This window comes from Podarcis liolepis (assembly GCF_965112155.1).
Source record: "Podarcis liolepis genome assembly, chromosome: 2".
Classification (NCBI taxonomy): domain Eukaryota; kingdom Metazoa; phylum Chordata; class Lepidosauria; order Squamata; family Lacertidae; genus Podarcis; species Podarcis liolepis.
The window spans coordinates 36,275,970-36,293,176 of NC_139555.1; the positions used below are offsets into that span (position 1 = coordinate 36,275,970).

Genomic DNA, 17,207 nt, shown 5'->3' on the forward strand with positions numbered 1-17,207 from the left:
TTCTAACCCAGTATGAATCAAGATCGGAGAGGGAATCCCAGCACGCTCTTCGAATATCCCTGAGCTCTTTATGAAAATAGGCCAGAACTGACACTCTTCGCCACCTAGACAGAGAGCTGAGGTGAATCACAGGCTTCAACAATTATGCAAGCAAATCACCGCCAATGAAGAAGAACAAAAATATCTCTGGGCTTGGAGGCTGGATGATTCAACAACGTGCAGGAGCTGCCTTATTATCTATGATTTACAGGCTAGGAGGAGTTTTGCTGTTGTTGAAAGGATGATTTAATATTGAGCTAGGGATCTATCAGAGGAAAACGCAAGAATTTTAGCATCAACCTAGGTATGATTTATATGCTTTCTTCATAATTAGAGACCAGAGACAGCACTTCCTCCTGGGTAGCCTGTGATCAGTGGAAGCCTTGCAAGATGTTTTAGTGGTACCATGCCTGAGTTTTGGAAGCTCTGCAACTCTGTGGGATCAAACTGAAACCAAAGAGGGCTGTAGCTCACTGCTGGGAGATCTGCCTTGCATGCAAAATGTCCTAAGTTCAATTCCCAGCATCTCCGCATACGACTAGGAGAGATTCCACCTGAAATCCTATAGAGCTGCTGTCGCTGAGTGCAGACAATACTGTGGTAGATGGACGATGGTCTGACTCAGTTTGAGGCAGCTTCCTATTGTGGCAGCTTCCAAGAGGTAGCTATGCTGGTGAGGATGCAGACGGGAGCCCACAAATGTTTATGCTGTTTATGTTTGTCCTTAAGGTGCCACAAGACTCCTTCTTGTTTTATGGATTTGGACATCCTAGCAGCTTGCCATCAATAGCAAAATGGCGGGGTCTAAAAGCCACCGCTGCACTACAGCTTCCCAGTCTGTTGACGTGCCTTCCCAGTGCTATACTAAGTGCTGATTTCGTACAGCAGTGGGAAAGCTGAAGCACAGAGAACATATGGAAAGAGTCCCTCATTAAAACAGTTCAAATATCAGAAGGGACAGTGAGGAAAACTGGCTAGCCTCCCTATGAGGACTGCCAAGGATGAAAGGTTAAGCATCATACTCCTCAGAGCATGTGCAGTTCACAGTCCTTGGGAGTGCATCAAAGCACTTCTGAATTCTTTAGATAACTGCATGCCTTATGGGTAGTCAGTACGAGATTGCGTTCAATCTTCTGCAATTAGGTTGCTCACAGGCGAGTTAGACCACATTGCCAAATCATCTCTGAACTACAAAGTGTTTCCCCAACTTTCCCCTCTTCCCCTTATTGCTGTGGCAGAATCCTCATCGTTAAGACTACCGAGCCTAGGCTTACGAATCTACTGGGAGCGCAGAGAGGGGTGGCATGTAGTGAGAGCGCAAAGCCTCAGAGGAAACCCCAAGCCCTCCCCAGCCCTGTTTCCCTGGTCTGCTCACATGGTGGAGTTTGGATACTGCACCCAGCCCACCTCCTTGTACGCGGCAGTCACGTGAGTGCAGATGAGGCTCTTCATCTTGGCCCAGGCTCTCTGGACCTCTGGGGAGGTGAATTCATTGGCGTAGTCTTCGGCAAGCACTTCCAGTATGACACCAATGAGAATCTGGGAGGAGAAGAAGTGGCAGTAATAAGTTAAGACAGAGTCCCCCATATTTCCCCCTAACAAGAAACTAGTATCTATCTTTGTTGTGTCTCCCTGCCAGCACAATTCCAATTTCTTCATTGGGGTCTATGCTGTCCTTCCATATGTTGCTGACCAGGGCATCTTACCACATTTTTATTTCTTGTTTGCTTATTATTTGTTTTGCTGACCATGTGTTTATTTATCAATTGCCTTCCGCATGCACATTGCAAAGCGATGTACAAAATATAATAAAATGAGCAAATAGATCGTTCTGGCTCACTTCCATTCTGCCTCTCAAATACCTCCCACCTTGATACCTCGAGTGAATTCATCTTAATCCATGTATACAAAGTGGAAGGAACCACCTCTGAAGAGGAAAGCAGGACAGTTCAAAACAGGCACAACTGGCATGAAAATAAGAATTTAGCGTCCAAAGTCCATGCAAACATTTAAAAAGGAAATAGCTCCTGAGCGTTAGTGGAGAGAAAGCTTAATCAGATGCTGATGACCACAGAACATAATTATAAATTTCTTCCATGATTGGAACTAGAATGGAATTTTGGAACCCCAAAAGAGTTAGATCAACAAACTGGGACTATCCCAAATTCTTATGCTTCTGAGAACCCACAACAGACTGTATCAGTGAATTTGTCTCAGTTGTTTTTGATTTGTATCTTCAGGTGCAGTGTTGCACTATCTGAGTCCTATTTTTATGTTTCTTCTACAAGTGTTTTTCTTCAATTTTTATGTTTATATTTAATTATTGAATTTATTACATTTTTCTATACGTATACCTTTATTGAGACATGCTCTTTGCAATACAAGTATTTCTATAAATACATTTCCCCTGCCTATTTGCCAGAATTTTATATAGGCCACATCTGCACAGCAGTTTAATGTGCATGATACCCTCCTCATCCACATGCCAGCGCACTTTTTTTTTTTTGGCCACTGAATTAGCATTTCCCAATCGCTGATAATACGACAAGGGAAATAAAGTCTTGCAGAATTTCACACTTTGCCCAATGGTGGCTTCAGATGAACTCATGAAGGGATGGAATGTCCTGGCTGTCGACATAAGAGCATAAGAAAGCCTGCTGGATCAGGCCAATGGTCCACTGGGTCAGGCATCCTGTTCTCACTGAAGCCAGCCAGATACCTGTCAGAAACCCACAAGCAAGTTCCGAGCATAAGAGCACTCTCCCCACCTATGGTCTCCAGCGGCTGGCATTCAAAAGCATTATTCCTCTAGCTGTGGAAGCAGAGCAGAGCCAACGTGGCTAGTAGCCACTGATGACCTTCTCCTTCATTACTACTACTACTACTACTACTACTACAAATTTTTATTTATACCCCTCCCCCCCGGCCAAAGGGCAGCTAACACCAGTAAAATTACAATGGAAACATAATGGGGGGGGGGGGGACACACAAACAAAAAAACCTCAATTTAAAATACTGGTTAAAATACAATTTAAAAAGCAGCCTCATTTAAAAAGTAGCCCATAAATCAAAACTGTAAGGGGAGGGAAGACATAAGGGTCTCAACATCTTTTTTTAAAGCCATCACGGCCTCTGGTGTGAGTGGGCTTCATCGTTTAAGTATGCACTTTAATTTTCATTTTTTATTTATGCAAATTTGATCCTTTGCAAATGGATGTATTTAATTTAAAAACAAAAAAGGTGTGTTTGGGGGGGGGGGAATCACGAGCTGGCCAGAATCATAGCTGTCAACTTTCCCCCCTTTTAAAGGGAAATTCCCTTATTTCGAATAGGATTCCTCGCAAGAAAAGGGAAAAGTTGACAGCTATGGCCAGAATGGGCAACCGGCACAGAATCACTGCTTTTTATCTGCCCTATTCGAAGTATTTCCCTGTTATCCATGAATGAACAAAGACTTGGCTTTCTCTTTACCTTAAAGTAGAATGGTTCGACTTTGTGCTTGACAGCATGCGCCTTGCCCACCAAGGCTAGAACGGAGGAGACCTTTTCTGAGTCGTAGATGTTCTCCACCACACTATTAATAGCCCCCATGACCCGCATGCCATGTTTACGCAGCTGCGGACTCCTCTCCATCTCTAGCGGGTCCTCCATGTGCTTGAATTGGCTGAAGTACTGCTTGGCAGATGGGAAGTTGACAAAAAACCTGCACGGCGCAGTTAAGAAGAGAAAGAAAATGGGAAAGCTAAGTCAACCTAAGAGAGATATGTTGAGTGTAACTGGCCCCCGTCTGCACTATATGCTTAAAGCAGTATCATATCCGTTTAAACAGTCATGGCTTCCCCTCAAAGAATCCCAGGAACTGTTGTCTATTAATGGGACTACCTGCATACCAGGGCAGTGCACCGTATTTTTCGCTCTATAGAACACACCCGACCATAAGACGTGCCTAGTTTTAGAGGGGGAAAACAAGAAAAAAAATATCTCCCTCTCTGCGCAGCACCCCTTCAGCAAAGCGACAGGAGAAATGGAGCCCCTTCCATTTCTCCTCCCACTTCGCTGAAGGGGCGCTGCGCAGAGAAGGAAAGCTGCGCAGCGCCTCTCCGGCAAAGTGAAGCCAGGAGAGCAAGAGGGATCGGTGCTCACCGATCCCTCTTGCTCTCCTGGCTTCAGGGATAGCTGCCAGAAGTCTCCGGAGCACAGCGTTGGTTTCGCTGAAGCCATGGAGCCTGCATTCGCTCCATAAGACGCACATTTCCCCTTAATTTTGGGAGGGGGAAAAGTGTGTCTTACAGAGCGAAAAATACGGTATTTCAAAAACACATATAGCAGAAATTTCAATGCATATCACTTATTTCATTACCTTTTAGAACAAAGAAAAAGAGAACAAAAAAAAGGAAAACATATACTAAGAACCCACAAGTACATGGGCATATAACATCAAAATAAACATAAACATTTAGCTCAATTTATCTCTCTCTTTGTGTATGTCTGTCTAGTCCATAGAGAGACTTAAAATATAATTGACATAGCCAAGGGAGGCAGTTATGAGTAATTCTATATAAATAAATGATGTACTGGGATACAATTTTTATTTAAATCACTTCTCATATGATTAATAAATGGCTACCTCAACATCAGCTTTACTTCTTTGTATTTTTAAGTGACGTGTCCGTCCCCCCCCCCCCGATAACGCTATAAATAAAAGCTTTTTATACTGTTCATCTAGAGTCAGATTATGTGCATCCTTCCAATTCTGGGTAATAACCAAGCATGCAGCAACAAACATGAAAAGAACTAAACCCTTTGGGCATAAATTACATGTTTGGTCAGAAGATAGAGAAAAGAAACACATCCCAGGTTCATAAGGGACACCAGGCCCCCAAATAATATTCATTTCTCATAAAACCCATTTCTAGTATTTTGCCATCAGGGGTAAAACCACCATAGGTGCAGAACTCTGTAGGTTATGATTTTGAGGCCAGTAGGAGTCAGGTGAAAAGAGAAACCAATAGGTGTTTTTAGAGACTCCTAAGAGTCACCTAGGGTACATGGGTGGCGCTGAGGTCTAAACCATAGAGCCTAGGGCTTGCCGATCAGAAGGTCGGGGGTTTGAATCCCTGCGACGGAGTGAGCTCCCATTGCTCGGTCCCAGCTCCTGCCAACCTAGCAGTTCAAAAGCCCATCAAAGTGCAAGTAGATAAATAGGTACCGCTCCAGCGGGAAGGTAAACGGCATTTCTGTGCACTGCTCTGATTCACCAGAAGCAGCTTAGTCATGCTGGCCACATGACCTGGAAGCTGTACACCGGCTCCCTCGGCTAGTAAAGCGAGATGATCGCCGCAACCCCAGAGTCATCCACGACTGGACCTAACAGTCAGGGGGTCCCTTCACCTTTACCTTTAAGAGTCACCTAGCTCAGAGACTAACTCAGTCACAAGTGTGTGTTCATGTGTGCATAATTAATTCTACTGCCATTACATGAGATAAAAAGTTATAACAAACAAATTAGCTTTATGACCCTTGTCCCATCTTTCTTCCAGAGGGTCCAAGTCTTATTTATTTATTATATGACTCTGGGCTTTCTGGAAATGGCATCCAACTCTCTATAGCTGCCTTACATATCACTATTTGGGTATATTTTTAGTGTGTTTTATCAAGCACTTGTTGCACATAGCAGAGTTATAGTCGCTTTAAGTCTGAAGGCAGTACGTATGCAAAATTGCCCAGGATCCAGCATGAAAGAACCACAGCTCAGTAGCTATTTAATCACATATTGTCAACTTTGGATTGCACATTTAAAGTTGATTGGGAGGTTTTGTGCAACAAACCTGCTTCCCCGAAAGACTGGACTTGTTGCGATAAGGGAATTGATGGGGAAATGCGTTTGAAAGTGTGGGAGAGCACTGGCTTCGATTGAAAGTCCTCCCCACACAAACAAATCAAGAGGAAAGCTCAATAAGCAGGTCACATTGAAGTGCCTATCGCCTAACCATCTAATCACAATCAATGCTGAATAAACAGGTCTCCTCTGGAGGAGCCCTGTGTGTTGCATAGGAAGGCAACCCAGAAAATGTTAACCATTTGTCCCCTGAAACATCAAACACCTGCCTCAGCTCGTTTCACCCTGGCACAGACCGAAACAGATGTCTACACAGGCCATGAATCTCCCTTCCAATGTCACCTCAGATCTCTGAGATCCTGGCTCACTGCTCCAGCCCCCTTGTACACACACAACACTACCGAGAAGCAGACTCAGTCCCCCTTTTCTTCTGCTCTTCCCACTTGGCTGAATCTCACGCAGGAGGTTGCCAGGAAAACCGTGTGAAGCCGCGAATGGAATAACCATCGTCCTTGCTGCCTTCCCTAGACATCTGGGATTTATCAGCCAGCCTAAAATAGGTTTTGATGTGTGAAGAGTGTGTGGCAACAAAAAAAGGAAGAAAAAGTCTAGAGGGGTGGGGTGGGGAGGAGGAAGTCATTTGTAAGATGAAACAGAAAGGGAACCACTTCTTTTCCATCGTCTTTTCCCTTTTGTGTTCTCTTTAGCCTTTCTCAAATTAAATCCAAATGCCAAGTCTACCAAGTTTGCTTTTGACAGGGAAATGGGCGCATGCGTTAAGAGTCTGTTTGCTCTTGGGCTGCTTTTAAACTCCCAGGTGCTTCTACATGGGGGCAAAGTGCTCAGTACAAGCCTGCCCAGTAAACAGCCTGGGAGACTTTGGTCAACAGGCGGTCTAGAAAAAAATTACCGATTAATCCTATCCTGCAAGCAAGGACTCCAGTTCGACAGCCTACCTCAGGGAGCTAGGCAGCCCTGATTCGGAACCCTCAGAGTTGGCCATTATTCAGGGGGAAACAGGTAACCAAGCAATACAGTGGTACCTCAGGTTACATACGCTTCAGTTTACGGACTCCGCTAACCCAGAAATAGTACCTCGGGTTAAGAACTTTGTTTCAGGATGAGAACAGAAATCGTGCTCTGTCGGCGCGGCGGCAGCAGGAGGCCCCATTAGCTAAAGCGGTGCTTCAGGTTAAGAACAGTTTCAGGTTAAGAACGGACCTCTGGAACGAATTAAGTACTTAAGCCGAGGTACCACTGTATAGGCAGACTCCTTCACAAAATGAATGCCTAATTTATACCTTTCTGAGAACCAAAAGGGCATTAAAAGAATGAGCAGTGGGCGGGAAGATGCCTTTCTTCACTATTGAGGATGGGCATAAACAATTCTGGATTGAAGAAAAACTGCATCTTTGTGCTACAAATGGGTCATTGTGTATGTAGTTTATGAGAGGTGGTGGATGGATGTGTTCTAATTGTCTACAACTGAGACCTGGAACAAAACGCTGCAGCACGGGAGATGTTGACCACTCCATTCCATTCCTGCTGTCTCCTTGCTTCCAGTTTTCCATTTCCCTCCTAAATAGCTAGCCAGCATTCTGTGTCTAGTGAGCATACGTGGTCCCCATTGAGCTGCTTTGAGGGCTCCATCCTTACGAGTTATGTGAATTTGGTAGCACTCCCAAGCCTCCTAATACCCCTCCTCCCCTTGTGCTGGGGTTATTTTGGATACATAAGCACTCATGGCCTGAATGGTGGAAATCTGACCCCTTCATCAGAATCAGGGCTCATCCACACTTTTGCTTATCTCTGCTTTCTAGGCATGGGTATGAGGTTTTTCTTCTTCTTCTTCTTCTTCATCATCATCATTATCACCATCATCACCATCACCATCATTTATTTATACCCTGCCCATCTGGCTGGGTTTCCCCAGCCACTCTGGGTGGCTTTCAACAGAACATTAAAAACAGAACAAAACTTCAAACATTAAAAACTAAACCCTAAACAGGGTTGCCTTCAGATGTCTTCTAAAAGTCTGATAGTTGTTTATTTCCTTGACATCTGATGGGAGGGCGTTCCATAGGGAGGGCGCCACTAGCGAGAAGGCCCTCTGCCTGGTTCCCTGTAACTTGGCTTCTCGCAGTGAGAGAACCGCCAGAAGGCCCTCGGAGCTGGACCTCAGTGTCCAGGCTGAATGATGGGGGTGGAGACGCTCCTTCAGGTATACTGGACCGAGGCCGTTTAGGGCTTTAAAGGTCAGCACCAACACTTTGAATTGTGCTAGGAAACATACTGGGAGCCAATGTAGGTCTTTCAGGACCAGTGTTATGTGGTCTTGGCGGCGACTCCCAGTCATCGGTCTAGTTGCCGCATTCTGATTTTGCTCTTCCTGAAGCCCAGATATATCTGCATCAGCATGCTGAATGATGGCCATGTTGATTTCAACTTGGGGTGGATAGGAGGCTTTTAAAAAAAGAATAATCTCATGGTGGGAGAAAACAGTCACGTGAAATCAAGCTTCAGAAAAAAATATATTATTGTATATTGCTGCAAGCTTTTGCAAATCTAATATTTGCTATGGCATAACATGCACAGTTTAAACTGATAAAAAGCAGATGCCGGAATACTGATTCCACTGAATTCTTTCTCTGATTAATTCCATTCTAAGCCTCCTCTTTTGTGTTTCAGGACATACATCTGGACAAACATGGACAATATGTCCTTTAAGGCTATTCTGACTTCCCCTGGGCCCTTTCCTCTCTAAGCATTTTGGGAACGTGATTTTTAGGCCCAGTCCATTGAGAAACTCTTTGACCAAGGCACTTTGAAATGAATGGGGCTTAAAGAAAAACTTTGCTGTTGCACAACAAGAGTGTGTGTGTGAGGGGGATTTGTTCAGGAGATGTAGATTTGTGGACTATGCTCCTAATCAACAGCAGAAGTTGGGAAATAATCTCATTAAGGTGCAAGATTGCTGCAGGCATTGGGAATGTGTTACGGGGTTCTCTTTTTGAATCAGATATTTGTTCAATATGCTGGAGGAGTGAACTCATTATCTAATGTTTTGTCAGGGACTGTAGTTTGACATCACAATCATCTCTCCAGCATTATCCCAACGCTTCCAAGTTTATAAATGGGTGAACTATATTTGGCAATCTTGTTTCTTCTGTCAGTGCATCTGGAACCATTTAGGATGGATCCTAACAAGTGTGTAACCTGAGGAAAATTTAATCCATGAGGCTTTCAAAACAAAGGTCCATAAAACATTTTCAAAAGCTGGAGGCATTTTATGATTCTGACCGCTATGTGGAACTGGGCACTTGTTACAAAATAAAACATCTGAACATATTAGCTTTAATAGATAGATACAGTGCTTTTTTCCTTAAAAAATATGTTTAGGGGTACTCTCATCTTCACTCAAGAAAATCACCATCTTATAGTTCAAATCGGGGAAAATAAATACAGTAAATGGACAAAAGTACAAAGATTCACAAAATGTTTAGGGGTATGCGCACCCCTGCATTCGCCTGGAAAAAAAGCACTGGATGGATGGATAGATAGATAGATAGAAGATAGATAGATTAGATAGATGATAAATAGATAGATATAGATAGATAACAAGTTTCTAGTCCATAAAGGACTGTGAAGATAACTTTGGCAATGCCTGGTGAAATCATAGAGCATGGGATATATGTATACACAGAGCTGGCTTTCTAGTGGTCAGGGGTAAGTCTTTCGTGATTTGCAAATTTCTTATCAAGGCTTTTCGAGACTTGTCCATGAATAAAATTTTGCAAAACAAAGAAATAGATGCACATTGGTTAATTAGTTATCACAAAATTCAGCTCCCTCTTTGGCACAAAATCTGAGTAACATTGGCACAGAACTGTTGCTTTGTTTATTGATTTATATTTAGCATCACAACCCTGCCTATATCAAGCTAACAGGACATGTGTGTCGTGAAAAACTTCTCCAGCTTCAGATACACTGCTGGGATAAGCCTCCAGGATGCTACAATAGCTTTATTACTGGCAACTCTAAATCAAGGTAGTCAGAAAAAAGATCTAGAACTACTGGTAGATTTCTAGGTGATTTCCAGCAGATTGCCAGGGATTTTCCCCCCACAATGAATTGACAGCTGCAACAAACTGACCCCCTCCAAAAAACCACAAAAAACCCTGTAATGATGTTAGTGTGCATAAAACTGCTTTTGTAAACCACCTTGTGAGGGCAATATGCCCCTTAAAAGAGGGCAAGTAATAGGTTCCATTAACTATTCTGGAGGATCCGATTTTGGAAAGCACAGCATAGATTTTCCAGGTTATAGTGAGAAAGCCCACTGACTTTTGGGAGTTGGTGCCAGTCTAAGCACCCATTTCTTACCTCTCCCATAGATGCCAAGTTAAGGTGTACCCTTGTCATTTGTTTGAGCCACATTTACCTGTTCTGTTGGGTAGCTATCCAAGTGCATTCGGTACTTAAAATTGAAAAAGCAGAGCGATGATATCCCATCTAATCCATCCACCCACCCACCATCTTTCCTAGTATGAATGCATAAGTTTGCTCTACCTCTTGCTGTGTGATATGTGGAAGTGAAGTACCTAACTTGCCTTTTAATGTGGATTTTCTAGGGACCCGCTAGCCAGTCTGAATATACGACAAAGTGCAATGGATTCTCCCTTGCATCCCCATCCTTCCTCTGTCTATCCATCTCTTGTGCGAGCTCTCCTAAAGCCTGGCACCAAAGAAAAATGTGGACCGTCTAGCAACAGAAGGGCTGTTTCTGTTTCTGCCAGAGTGCTAAGCCATTTCAGTTGACCTATTCTAGACAGATGCTCGTCCTTTTCATAACACTGTTATCGTGATTTCAGCAGCCTGGGCTGCTTTGATTTATCAAAGGCTTTCAGAGACGCTCGTCTCAAAGAGCAGAGGCCACCGCTGTGCTCTGAAGTAATTACCAGCCTTACAGAATTTTGTCCTGTGTAGTCATTTCACCACCATAGGCAACACATCCCACTAGACAGCATAATGGCCCTCGAATTCACTCTGTGGCCATTTCCAGAAGCCCAAACATCCCTTGATTCATAAATCTAACTTTTCACTCTGTGGCTCTGCAATCCCTGCATTCTGACTATCTGTTTAGTGTTCAGGGATGTGAATTGTGCCTGCGGTGCAAAAGACTTTACAGCAGTTTCTGTAGCCTAAGCCAAAAATGATCTGATCTCATATTCAGAAATCCCCATCCCTGCTCCCCAAAGATTTTGCTGGAAGTCTGATTGCATTTTGCACATTCTCCCCTTTTCTATCCAGTTTCTTTTGGGCAATATTTTTATGTGCTGGTTCTCGCAAGTTGGTACAACAACCCGCCTGCAAAGACACAGAGTTGGAACAGATACGGTACTTCCTTTCGTGCTTCCTTTCTGGCCTCCAAGATAACCCTGGAGAAATCTCTGCTAGAGATTCCAAGACTCTCCACAGGAGTTACAGTTCCCAGAGCTCCTTAGATAAGACCCATGGGAGGAACTAAGCAGGTTTGAAATTTATTCACAATTACATATATAGTGCAGACGTTGGCTGAGTCACAAGCAGTGGCGTAGCGTGGGTTGTCAGCACCCGGGGCAAGGCAAGTAATTTGCGCCCCCTAACCCGTGGATTTGCGCCCCCTAACCCTAACCCCCAGATGTTGCGCCCGGTGCGGCCGGCCCCCCCTGCACCCCCACGCTACGCCACTGATCACAAGACAAGAAGACGGTAAAAAATTCAAGCAAACCCTTGAAACACATTCTATGTGCGAGAGAGTTGCTATCCTACAAAACAATGGCTGTTCATCAAGTTCACAAGTACCACAACTCTCTTCAGATTTCTACTACTTCTTTCTAAATCAGCCAATTTCATGTCAGGTGTATGAAAGACAAATAAACCTTGCTAAAATGCATAGATAGTGGGATGATAGTAAAGTTAACTCTATTGTTTTGGGTTGGTTTTTTTTTAATGTCTGTCCTTGACTGTGCACTACTTCTTTGTTTTCTTTCTTTCACTCTGCTAACTCATTCACCTCTAATTCCAATGTTTACTCCACCCCCTTCACAATACTTTGGACAAGCTTTTGGCGTTTTCTGTGTGTGGAGGGGGAAAGCTTATCTGTTTAAATGTATAAACATTTTCTTTTTTAAAAAAATCCTGCCGGTCATTTTCTTTATTTCTTTTCACTGGAGGCATGCTCCTCCTGGCTGGCGATGAGTGGCTTTGGGACTGCCGCAAGGGCCAACCAATCAGTGCTTTGCACAGCCAGATGAGCAGGGGCGGGGTGAGAAGGTGGCATTGTCATACCAGCCAATCAGCACTCTCTGCCATTGACTTCTGTGGGAAACAGGAAGAACTTTAGATGTTTTCAGTTCTAGGGAAAAGGAGCAAGTACAGACCCACTCAACATATTCGTTTTTGTAATTTCTTCCCATATCCCAGATGACATGAGATCAACTTTGGCCTGTGAAAACCTGATCTAGAGCTGATTTTAGCCTTATGAGAATTAGATTGGATCGGGTGTCATACTCATGACTGAATATAGTATCTTTAAAATATTCATTGCTTCCTTAGTGGTTTTCCTTCCTTTTCTGGAATGGTTTTGCAAAGTTAAGGGAAAGATTATCCTCCTAATACACACTAAATTAAGTCAAAATTAATATAGGTTTGTCATGTTCCACTGTTACGAAAACTGCCTGGTATTTAAACACAAACTCCACAAAGATTATATAATCTAAAAAATGCTGGGTGCTTAACACTTAAAATACACACCAACTATATTCATCCGTTATCCATGTAAGGTTTCTCAGTCCTGTATAGCATTTGCTTTTGCAAAATTAAATTTAAGATATTGAAATCCAAGTTTGCTTGCTATATTGGCCGGGCAATTATTGTTTGGCATTCCAGAATTATATGAGACACTGCAGGCTGTGATTTAGAGAAATTAGAAGCCATCCCTGTTAAGTTTGTAGAAGAATGGCTCCCATTCTTAACACGCCTTAGCTCTTAGAAAACATTTTGCAAACTGCCTCTAAAATTTACTTGCATACATTTGTATTAAGTATTAATGAAGTTTCTATTCTTAACAAAGAACACCCAACCCAACTTCATGGTATGTTTTATATGTTATATTTCTGCTAACCAGTGCTGAATACAAGAATCTGGTAACTTTATAGATCTCATTTTTTTTTACTGTATAACAGTTTTGCACATGCAAAAAAAGCAGAAGCTTTTTCTTTTGTAACTTTATTACGAAACCACAACACAAATCCCCAAATAAAGCAAAATTGAAATAAGAAAGAAAAAACCCAGAAGCCATTCTAGAGCCCAAATAAGCCAACAGTCATCTTTACTAGTAAACCTTTTTGGTCAAAGTTCAGACACATAAGTTTCTGGTGCTTTGCTTTCTGCAACAGTGAGATCCTTCTCCACCATGGAGCCCTTCATTCAGATTCCCAAGTACAAATCTGGCCTGTATTGTCAGGGGTTAAATTATTGTGAGATGAAATTAATGCAAAATGCAGAGACTTTCAGTTTCCCCAAGGGAGGAGGTGTTATGCTTTCTCACAGTGAAGGTTTTCCTACATAAAGCTACCAATTACATATTTCCTCATGGATACATAGCAATGAAGTTCAGGGTTTATCGCTGCCTGGACCATCATAGCTTCTGAGTGAATGTGTGCACAAGTCAACCACTTGTGTGCAAGACTGTCACAGAGCACACACAGGTTGCATATTAATTCCTAGGTAGAAGTGCCTTCCATGTAGGGGTGTCCTTAATGCTTAAAGCAACAGTTATTACTCCGTGATCACGGGCAAGCCACTGTCTTTCTCAGCTTAACCTACTTCTTATCCAAGGTTGAAGAGGTTTTAATGACGGGATAATGGATTGGATAACAGATTGGATAACTTCTCTCTCTCTCTCTCTCTCTCTCTCTCTCTCTCTCTCTGAGCAATTCATCATGAGCCTCTGAGGTGCCACAGTATTTGGGGCATCCGTGTTGCCGCAACTTGAATAAAATGGTCACCATTTGGCAATTCGACTCAATTCAATTGCTGTGAGGATGGATGAGATAGTGAAGTCCTAAAAAAAAATGCTGTTTAAATATCCTAGAATACTGATAATATACACAAAGAACTTTGCGTATCCCACAAGCATTGATTACTGAGGTGATATAATACAATCGCACAACCTTGCTGGGAGTTTTTGCCCATGATGGAAAGATTTGTATCCCAACTTTGCCATTTTAGGTACTGCCTGTGATTTTAGTTCTAAGACTCAGCTCCTTAGGCAGCTCTTCCACCAATGAGCTCCTCTTACAGTCACAGACCACAAACTAGCATTGAAATCAATGGTCTTAAGTGCATCTAGCTCTGAGCTTGGATTGCTGCCAAAATGCTCTTCCTAATGTTTAATTTAAAACTACTGCCCTCTAATTCAAACCTGCTGCCTGGAATATCCATTCCTTGTATGTGATGAACAGTTGATCCCTCTCCACCTTCAGATATTGAATGTTTTCTTAAGGCTGCAGTGTTCAGTTCATATGACGTTGCCTCTATGATAACGTCTGCATATGGTGTTCATCATTGTAAGTGTGTGATAAGCTCCCTAAAGAATGAGCCCGGAGTGCTAGGCCCTTATTGGCTAAAGGAGTTTTAAGGTACAACTCAGGAAGGCGTCTCTAGCTAATCAGGAACGGCATGTAGCTAAGCAGATTAAGCTACATGGTGATGCCACAAAGCCAATTCAGGGTGAGGGCATTGCTTCCTGCCCTCACTCTGAGTGGGCAAATCCTTTTTACTTCTGTAAAATAAAAAAGTCCCATATTTTGGTTCATTCCTAATTGTAGTAGCCACCTGTCATGTATGCTTTAGATAAGACGTCTGCATTGAAGGGTATTGAACTATAATAATAATATTATAATAAATTATTATTTGTACCCCACCCATCTGGCTGGGTTTCCCCAGCTACTCTGGGTGGCTTCCAACAAAAGATACATTAAAATGTCATATATATATATATATATATATATATATATATATATATATATATATGTCAGACATTAAAAACTTCCCTAAACAGGGCTGCCTTCAGATGACCCTTGGGGTCCCTTCCAACTTGACAATTCTATTACTCTATTTAAGAGGGCACATCTGAGCCAGGATGGTACAGCAGATAGGATGTTGGACTGAAGAGTGGGGAGAACTGGGTTCAAATTTCCATTTAACCACAGGAACGTAGGAATGTGCCTTACACCAGGTCAGACTAGTGGCCCATCTAGCTCAGAACTGTCTGCATTGATTGACACCAGGGTCTTTCTCAGCCTTACCTGGAGCTTGAACCCAGGACATTTTCCATTTAAAGCAGATCCTCTGCCACTGAGCTACAGCCTTTAGGTCAGCCATGAAGCATACTAGACAATAATACACAGGTCATATTCTTCAGCTACTGATTCTATTTCCCAGGGACAGTCCCTGTTTTCTGGAACCTGACCCTGGATTAACCATTGCCCATATTATGTCTTTATATTCCTTTTGCCATGCGGAGAAATGCTCTTAAATAGTGACCTTGTCACTATCTGGATAATCGTGGTTCCTTACAGATACCTTGAAACTTCTGTTCCTTTAATAACTTTGTGTATGGGTTTGTTGCTGCTGCTTCTGGGGAATATTTCATAAGCCACTAGCCTTTACAGCAGCCTTTCTCAACCTGTTTCCCCAGATGTTGTTAAACTACAACTCCCATCACCCCTAGCTAGCAAGGCCAGAGCTCAGGGATGATGGGAGTTGTAGTCCAACAACATCTGGCGACCCACAAGTTGAGTACCGCTGCTTTAGAGGCTAGGAAAATGAGATAAAAGTCAGGGAGCTATAGCACAAGAAGATTTGGACAGACCTCGAGTAACTCTGTGGCTGATAAGGATTTGAACCCAGGGCCTTAGCACAGCACCATGCTGCTTCTCTTGTGATCACTTACGGCATGCTCAAATGCAGATGATACAGCGAGTGACATGGACCACAAATTCTCCCAAAATCTGTACATCAGTGGAGCTGTTGAATTATTTACTGGTGAGAGAGGCAAGCTGCAAAAGCCAGCCGAATACAATTCTGAGTACTGCTTTTCTTCTCGACGTGCCTTCACAACAGCCTCTCCACATGACCTAGTTCTCCAGGAGGGAAGCAATGATCAATTATCCAGCTGCAAAATGTGCAGGCATGAGACGAGTGAGGGAGCCAGCTGGGTGAGAGAGCTGCTATCACACAGGTACTATTCGTTTCAAACCACATGCATCCTGCTTTGAGAGCACACATGCGTTGACCAAGAGTAGCTCCAAAGTGAAGGGGAAAGGGGAGGGGAGGTTAGGAAGGGATCTGGGAAGTGTTCCCTAATTAGGATTTATTTGTGCTCTTTCCTTTCCCTCCCTCTCCCTCTCCCACTCTCCTCCACCTCAGTCTCCTTCATTGGCCTCTTCCTGTCATACAGTGACTTATTAGGACTGCATGGGTGTGTGAAAGGGCCCTTTACAAAACCCCTCCAGCATCTTGGAGGAAAACAAACGGGATCTTAAAAAAATAAATAAGTGATAAATGATGTACACAAGACCAAAGCAGAAAAGAAAATCAAAGCAGCCAGAGGCAGGTTTATAGTCCAATGGACTGGTTTCAAAAATTGCCATTTCAGGGGAACAAGACGAGCATCCAAGAAGTTGGCTGAGCAGGACATCCCTTTGCAGAAGCTAAGCTGATTCTTCCTCAGCAGGGCTTCTTCTTCCATGTATTGAATCCTTCTGGCTTTAATAATGCTTTCTACCAATTACCTGGGACGCAAGGTTGGGCAACAGATCTATCTATACCTGACTCCTCTATTTAAATAATGTTGCTATCTTGGCTCCTCTCCAGTCTGTGAAACATGGCTACATTTGACATATGCGTGAAGTGTCGCTGGGGCTGGATCTAGACATATCAAAAAAAAAGTTCCTGGAACACACATTGTAAACCTCTTAATGGGAAATCATGTTGGCGGAAGACGGAACTCTACAGCGCCATCTGGTGTCGCAGTGTTATAACACATTTAAAATGCTTTTCCTTTACTAAGGTAGCTGAGTCCCGGGTCTCCTTCAGGAGATGATGGTGCAGTTTAGTTGCAGAGAATGCACAGGGTTGCCATTGTGGGGGCAAGCAGAGCAGTTGCCTTCTGCTTCCCATTTACGCCACAGTACCAATTCCATTTCTAGTTGATATAAAATAATTCCAACCAATATCCTTATAAAATAATATATCATGCAGCTCTTTTTTGATTTAAAAT

General features: G+C 43.0%; 1 protein-coding gene across 2 annotated transcripts in view; it reads right to left on the reverse strand.

Moving 5' to 3' along the window:
• The window catches only part of CYGB (cytoglobin), a 49,491-nt gene that overhangs the window by 22,328 nt on the left and 9,956 nt on the right, over nt 1-17,207 (reverse strand). The window contains exons 2-3 of one of the 2 annotated variants that reach the window (XM_083487735.1): nt 3,511-3,742; nt 1,415-1,578 (exon numbers count right to left, since the gene is read on the reverse strand). In XM_083487735.1, the coding sequence (XP_083343861.1) occupies nt 1,415-1,578; nt 3,511-3,742 (396 nt within the window). The remainder of the gene's footprint in view (nt 1-1,414; nt 1,579-3,510; nt 3,743-17,207) is intronic. The other variant, XM_083487736.1, reaches the window with a different exon arrangement.